This window comes from Anastrepha obliqua, chromosome 4, assembly GCF_027943255.1.
Source record: "Anastrepha obliqua isolate idAnaObli1 chromosome 4, idAnaObli1_1.0, whole genome shotgun sequence".
Taxonomy (NCBI): domain Eukaryota; kingdom Metazoa; phylum Arthropoda; class Insecta; order Diptera; family Tephritidae; genus Anastrepha; species Anastrepha obliqua.
The window spans coordinates 42,856,369-42,864,150 of NC_072895.1; the positions used below are offsets into that span (position 1 = coordinate 42,856,369).

At 35.9% G+C, this 7,782-nt stretch overlaps 1 protein-coding gene across 1 annotated transcript; it reads left to right on the forward strand.

The window, feature by feature from the left end:
- Window positions 1-672: 672 nt before the first annotated feature.
- LOC129245003 (uncharacterized) lies at window positions 673-1,838 on the forward strand. The gene is made up of 2 exons (XM_054882943.1): window positions 673-1,753; window positions 1,813-1,838. Exons 1-2 carry the CDS (start codon window positions 719-721, stop codon window positions 1,819-1,821), a joined length of 1,044 nt encoding a protein of 347 aa, XP_054738918.1. The 5' UTR covers window positions 673-718; the 3' UTR covers window positions 1,822-1,838.
- The last annotated feature ends 5,944 nt before the right edge of the window (window positions 1,839-7,782 follow it).

Below are 7,782 nucleotides of genomic sequence, written 5' to 3' on the forward strand. Positions count from 1 at the left end.
AGATCGTAAAATTCCTGTCATAGAACGTAAATTTCTTTTCGATCAAAGAACTGCCAGAGTCGGAAAGATTGGTTCTATAGATGTACTTGAAACTGCAAAACTTACTCGTCGAGCTGAAAGAAATGAAAAAACGAAACATAAAATGACATCCTCTAGTACTTACACTTCTTCTGTTGACAATGCCAAAAGTTTTTCAGATGATTTGGATGACAACATTGAAGAGTTCGTTGAGAATCGTTCGCCTGAAGTACAAGAACATGTCAAAGATCCAAAATTCGCTCTCAGCAAATCAACATCATACCTTCAAAAGCCTTCTACCTCACAAATGCGCATTAATCTTCCTGAAACTGCAGTAATTAGTGACCGATTTGGTGTTTCGGAAAGAGCAACCGCTGCAATTGCGACGTCAGTTCTGAAAGACCTACAAATCGTTACTGATACAGACTTGACTTTTGTTATAGATAAAAATAAAATCAGAAGGGAGAAATCTAAAATCAGAAAAGCCTTGCAACAGGAACCTAAAACTATGTCCGAAGCCCTTACATCCCTTTATTTTGATGGGAGAAAAGATGAGACCTTATACCAGGAGGAAGTAGGCTCCAAGCGTTATCGCAAAACACGCAAGGAAGAACATGTCTCTATTATAATGGAACCAGGTTCTCAATATATAACTCATGTAACGCCTATTTCTGGTACAAGCAAAGGTATCACTGAAAGTATGATATCTCACTTAAATGAAATGGAATTTGATTTTAGTGAACTTCTCCTAGTTGGTTGTGATGGCACAGCAACTAATACAGGCTGGAGAGGTGGTATTATTAGGCGTATTGAATTATACTTGAACAGACCAATTCAGTGGAATATATGCTTGCTTCATGCAAATGAATTACCTTTGCGACACGTATTTCAACATTTTGATGGAAAAACAAGTGGACCGAATTCATTTTCAGGTACAATCGGAAAACAACTTCAGGGCGTTGAACACTTGCCTGTTGTTAATTTCAATAAAATTGAGTGTGATTTAGTACAAGTCACATGCAGAGACAATTTGAGTAAAGATCAAAAATATCTTTACGACATTGGGCAAGCTATTCATTTAGGTAATTGTTCATCTGATCTGTCTCTGCGAGATCCAGGAAAACTCTCCCACGCGCGTTGGCTCACTCTAGGAAACAGAACGTTGAGATTATACATATCAAGTGAAGACCCTTCTGAAAACTTAGTTCACATAGTTACATTTATAATGAAAGTGTATTTACCTATGTGGTTTCAAATAAAACTGAACGATTCAATTGCAGATGGTGCGAGACATGTCTTCACTATGATTAAAAATTCTCGGTACTTACCAGAACATCTTCTGAGAGTAGTTGATCCTGTGATACAACACAATGCTTATTTCGCGCATCCTGAAAATTTGCTTTTATCTATGGTCACAGATGAAAATCGGAATGTACGTAAGATTGGGGTACAAAGGATTTTAAAAGCCAGAGAGACAACTTCTACTGCGAAGAATTCGGTGCGCTCATTCATTTTGCCAAAACTGAACTTTAATGCCACTAATTACTATGAAATGATCGACTGGTCTTCTACAATACTATCACCTCCTCCAGTACTAAGAAATGTCTTAAATGCAGATCTGTTATCTTCCATTGATAACCAACCATCTATCTCTCAATGGAACTTGTCAAGCTTTCCATGCCACACTCAAGCGGTAGAGCGAACTGTTAAGCTTGTCACTGAAGCGTCGAACAAGGTATGTGGTTATCAAAATAGGGATGGTCACATACGGTCAACTTTATTCTCTCGTTCTAGTTTGCCTAAATTTGATCACAAATCCCAGTTTGTAATTAACGCATAAAGAGAATTCACTGTACAAATCTTCACGATCGTAAATTTTTTTAATGATAGTAGCAAACAAAAAATTTAAAAAACAAAAAAAAAATATTTAAAAAAACAAAAAAAACATAAAAAACATAAAATATTAAAAAAAACAAAAAAAAATTATAAAATATAAAAAAAAAAACAAAAAAAAAAGTGGGATCAGATTTTTCACCACGTCCTCGTCGTTGATCCTGGGGAAAGCTAAGCGTGAAAAGCCTTATAGAATGCATGAATAAACTGTTTAAATACAAACTAATCCTTATAAATAATTAAATTTAAACATAATAATAAGTAAAACTTTGGAAAACGACATTTAAAACATAATTCTAAAAAAATTAGGAAATATGCATTTTTCGACAAAATTTTCAAAACTTTAAATGAGTTGCGCGAACAGAAGATATTGACCGATTTCAATTTTTTTTTTACCAAAATACTTGTGTTACTCCATAGCAACTTTTCCGCACTATTAGAATTTGATTTGAAAAATTTGTTGGAATTCGAACCACCCTAATGCACATGCATGCTAAGCACTGACGCTTAGTTAGCGCTGCCCGCGCTGTCGAGAGAGTAGCTTTTGACGCCCAAGCGACTGCTCCATAGGTCACCATTGGTCTTATTATTATGATGAACATCCATCTCAGGATTGTTGGAATACAACCGCAGAATTTTACTGCTAGACGTTTGCAGATCAAGAAAGCCTTTGTTGCTTTGGACAAGGTTGTGTCGTCATGCCCCTTCCTTCCTACTTAACTTCGCTGACCGAAACAATAGTAACCCCGTCCATGCTGATCTCTCTCACTCCTAGTAAAACTGGTAGACAAAGACGACCGATAACTACAACAACAACCAAATTTAGTCAATATATAATAGTATGATACATAGGATTTATAAAAACCAACCTTCCATATTAATTTTATCAATTGGCAATCTCTTCTCGAACCTCAACGCTGTTGCTAACTGAGCACACTGACGCTATCATATCTCGAATACCCATACTACCACATATAAGTATGTACTCCTTAACTTATTTGCGGCTAGTGCACCAATATCAGTTTACCACTCTAGGGACCATTCCACATTTTACCGCATTACGTAAATGCAAAGAGAAATCCTACCAAACACTACACAGTTAATTATATCTACTAAGTGTTTATATATGTATGTGTATGTGCATATGTATGTACATATATGTATGTGTATGTGCATAGGTATGTATGTATGTGACCATTTAAGAGCGATTGCCTTAATTTAAATTGACGCCTTCGTCACAGGATTACACGCAACTAGCAATACTGTAGCCGTGGCTGGACTGCGAGTGCACTGGCGGCTTGCACAGCAGCAATTAAATTGCTTTAATTAATTAATACCTAATGGCGCGTTATTATTAAACGAACATTGAGGACCACATCAACAATAAGCACAACAAAAACAACAATATCGAAGTGCTAGCGAAGAAGGGGTGTCACAAAAGTGGTATCATGCAGTGCAGCACCATTCTCGCCAGCGAGCAGTGAATTGAATTCATGGCTAGGCGCAATTATGTAGAAATCTTAATTGACAATGTCGGCAGCGGTGGAGCTGCCAATATATTCGTATGTATTATAGAAATATATGTATGTATGTATGCCTGCTTTTATTTATGCCTGCATTAGTAGCCTCGTGGCGTCCATTTGGAAATTGTTAACTATTTTTTTTATAAATTACGTTTTTTGTTTTTTTTTTTAATTTATATCTACCCATTTTCGTTCTTTACTGGCACCGGAACCCTCTTGTGCCTTTTTTGCGACAAATTTGCTTGCTTCCCAAGGGTATACTTACTCATTCATTGCACTTCCATTTCAATTGGTAGATTGACAGCCACTTGCTTGCTTCTTTTCGGCGTGTTGTGCTATTTCGCTGGGTTGAGTTTTTTTTTGGGGTTATTGGTGGATTTTCTATTGTTTTCTATAAATGTAAATGTGTTGCCTGGCTGTGAATGGATACGGCTTTGCTGTGATGTCTTTAATTTAATTAATTTATTTTTATGCGTATGGGTGTTTCGTGATTGGCTGCTCGTTATGGTATTTGTATGTATGTATGACTGCGTGGAGGATGTGTGCGCTATCTTCTTTTGGACTATAAAATGCCAAAGCAGATAATTTTTTTCTTTAAAAAATTTAGAGTTCTCTCTATGGTTTATTACGTCAGTACTATTTAGGACTTCGACTGCTCGGTAGAGGCAGAAAATATTAACATATTTTGTAAATTTCGTTCAGTTGGTCATTGAAATAAATTAAAATTTAAAAAAAGGTTCTTCAATATACAAATAACAGATGGCCCATCGCTGTTATGGAACGAAGCCTTTTTTTGCAGGCTGCGCAGGGCATCTGGAATTTTTAATTTACGGCGCAGAAAATATTTTTTATTAGACTTTATAAAAAAAAAAAAAAACTAATAAGGTTTCGAATATGGTGCCTAAAGATTGGTAATTTTGAGGTCAAATAAATAAATAAATAAAAAAGGAAAAAGAAATGAAATCAGCTGCTCTACAAAATGTGGATTGGTAGCGGCAGGCTAACCACCTACCCTGCCAGAAAGCAAAATACATAGATTAACGAAACCATCGCAAGACTGAGTCTTGTCGAGGCTCTATGCTCCCGAGTGGAGTGAATAAAGAAAAAAAAAATATTAAAAGATTCCTAGAATGACAAAATCTATAAACAAAGATGAGCAGCTTAGAGACCAAATAAGTAGGAAAAAATCAGGTGCTCTACTGCTACAGATGGCGCAAAATTAATCATTCAATTTTATATTTTCATAACTTATTTACTAAAACACAAAAAAGTAATTTTGAGGGATGGAAATCTTTATTTTGATCTTTACGCGCTTCATTGCTTGTCTGTTTGTATACTAGTCCACAAGTGCCAAATATGATTGACCCCCGACGCCACGTCCAAAATTATAAATCTTCCGATAGGGTGATTAATTTTGCACCACCTTGTACTATCTGTTCAATGTGCCATGTGTGTATTGGATATTTGAAAGTTCACGTCGTTTTGTTTTGAGGTCGCGTCAAAATTTTCACATTTCTCTGCACATTTTTATGGTGAATCGGCATAGGAAACTGAGTGATTAGATATATGACGTACAGAAGTTCTTCGTTCTTCCATTCACTCTATTGTACCCAAATGAAATGAAGAATTTTGATTAAATATTTTTAAAATTTGATGATAATTTTTTGAAATATGTAAAACTTTTATTTATAAGGGGCTTGTTATATAATATAATGAACCATATTTTCATGAAAAATGTACGAAAGAATGTAGCAAGAAAAATATTCTGAATATTGTAAAAGGATTAAGTGACTTACTAATGTGAGCCCAAGTGGAGATTCTCTTAAAATTTCGGGGGCTCGAAATTGACTTTAGAGCTATGCTCTACTGGATATTTCTTGGTATAATTTTATGTAGAATTCGAATCTGTTAAAAACGATGTCGAAATTTACCCGCGCTAAAGTACATGCATAGGTATATCTAAAATTAAGTTTCGCAAAAAAAAGAAAGATAAACAAAAATACATGAAACTACTTCACCTACTTCAATATTCAAGTGCGAATGTTAAAAGTTTTATAATAATTTTGTTCTAAAGTTTCATTTACATTTCCTTTATCAATCAAATTTATAGGTTTTTTTTCTAATACGTCCCTCTCGTCAACTAAAATTTTGAGAAACAGACTTTTTACACATATTATAGCCACGGCAGCCTACAACAATCACACGTGTACAATTTTGTAAGTGCTTTCACGACGGTCACGCATGTCATCGTGCTACACAATCCACTCATATATAAATATCTGTCAGTCGGTATCGGCCTATTAATCCTTCCAAGCGCTCGCACAAACATAATTGCTAACAAATACGTAAATATATGCACATATACCTATGTATATTCATTTAAGAAACCGTTAGCAACAGGTCGTTTTTCAACTTCACGTGGTATATTGTGCGCTTTCGTTTCTTCCCTTCGACTACATTATTTGCTCTCTCAATTTTACAACTGCGGGTATTTGAAAATTTACAATAACATATTTGCTCTCAACATGTGGGGAAAGCTTTTTCACTGAGCATATGCGCACTGAGTACGTCATGTCGTATGAGTAATGTGTGAGCTTTCTTATCAATCACAAAAAAATGAATGAATTTTATTACATTTGCGAGAGATTTATCAGTAAACAGATAGTAGTGCTGTGCGGCACACGCAACAGTAACAAAAGAAAAGCGGAAAATGGCAATAACAACAATAAAATATGCGTTAGCCGATGAGTGTGAAAAATAGCAGCTGTGACTTGGGGCTACATGGCGTATGAGCATTATTTGTGTGCTGTTAACTTGATGCGATGTGTATTGTTGTTCTTATTATTATTATTATTATTATTATTTTTACTCTCCTATTTGTTTTTATCACTATTTCCATTGTCTGCTACGAAACCGCACAACACACACCAACACGCTTACATAGAATTGTACTGCTCGTCTACATTCAATCGCGCCAACCATGAATGGAAAGATGCCCGACGGATGCGCTGCTTTGCTTTGCTGCTCCGCTGCTCTGTTGCGGTGGCTGCAATGTCTGTCTCAATAGCTGCGCTGACGCGCTCAACATCGCTTTGAGTGCGTTCGCAAACATCATTCCGTCTTTAGCCGGGCACAGTGTCGCACACTGGCGCGCGTTGTACGCTTCCTTTAAGCAACTAACAACAGATATAATAATAAGATTCAACACTTTATTAAACGATAACAAACAAGTGAAGTTAGTGGGCTGTTTTGCGTAAGGCTATGTGTGGAAAAAAAACCAAAAAATGTATATAAAATAATAAAAAAAAAAATTAACAACCTTTCAGCGAAGTGAACTTCTTTTTTGCGGGCAAATCTTTGATATTCATAAAGAAATTAAGTGTTAGTGTCTTAATGGCTATTTTTGTTCTCATTTTTTACACTTTTTTCATTACTTCTGTGCGTTTATTTTGCAACAGTAATAGTCGTGTAACTGCTGGCAGGACAAGCTCATCCAAGCGTGATTTGTTAATATACATTGCAGATCTTGTAGTTCAATGCTGCCGTCTGCTAGCTACTAGTTACCGTACGCTCACATCTGCAGTTTTACCATGATGTCGCGTGCTGGCGACGCGCTCTGAACTCATTAAATTTGAATATGAAAAGACAAATTATCTATTTTTGACGTGATAACGTCTTATAATTCGATTTAACAGGCTGCACGCACGAAAAAATGTGTCGTTACCTTGCTCATTACTGTTCATATGTAGTTACCTTGCTCATTACTGTTCATATGTAGTTACCTTGCTCATTGCCGTTACCTTGCTCATATTAGTGTTACCTTGCTCATTACTGTTCATATGTAGTTACCTTGCTCATATGTAGTTACCTTGCTCATATGTAGTTACCTTGCTCATATGTAGTTACCTTGCTCATATGTAGTTACCTTGCTCATATTAGTGTTACCTTGCTCATATGTAGTTACCTTGCTCATATGTAGTTACCTTGCTCATATGTAGTTACCTTGCTCATATTAGTGTTACCTTGCTCATTACTGTTCATATGTAGTTACCTTGCTCATATGTAGTTACCTTGCTCATATGTAGTTACCTTGTTCATATGTAGTTACCTTGCTCATATTAGTGTTACCTTGCTCATATGTAGTTACCTTGCTCATATGTAGTTACCTTGCTCATATTAGTGTTACCTTGCTCATATGTAGTTACCTTGCTCATATTAGTGTTACCTTGCTCATATTAGTGTTACCTTGCTCATATTAGTGTTACCTTGCTCATATGTAGTTACCTTGCTCATATGTAGTTACCTTGCTCATTGCATTGAATGAACTGCAAGCGAAAGAGCGGAAGGA

Excerpts from the sequence above, each read along its gene's own strand:
- LOC129245003 (XM_054882943.1), top strand. The coding sequence starts at position 719 with ATGATATCTCACTTAAATGAAATGGAATTTGATTTTAGTGAACTTCTC.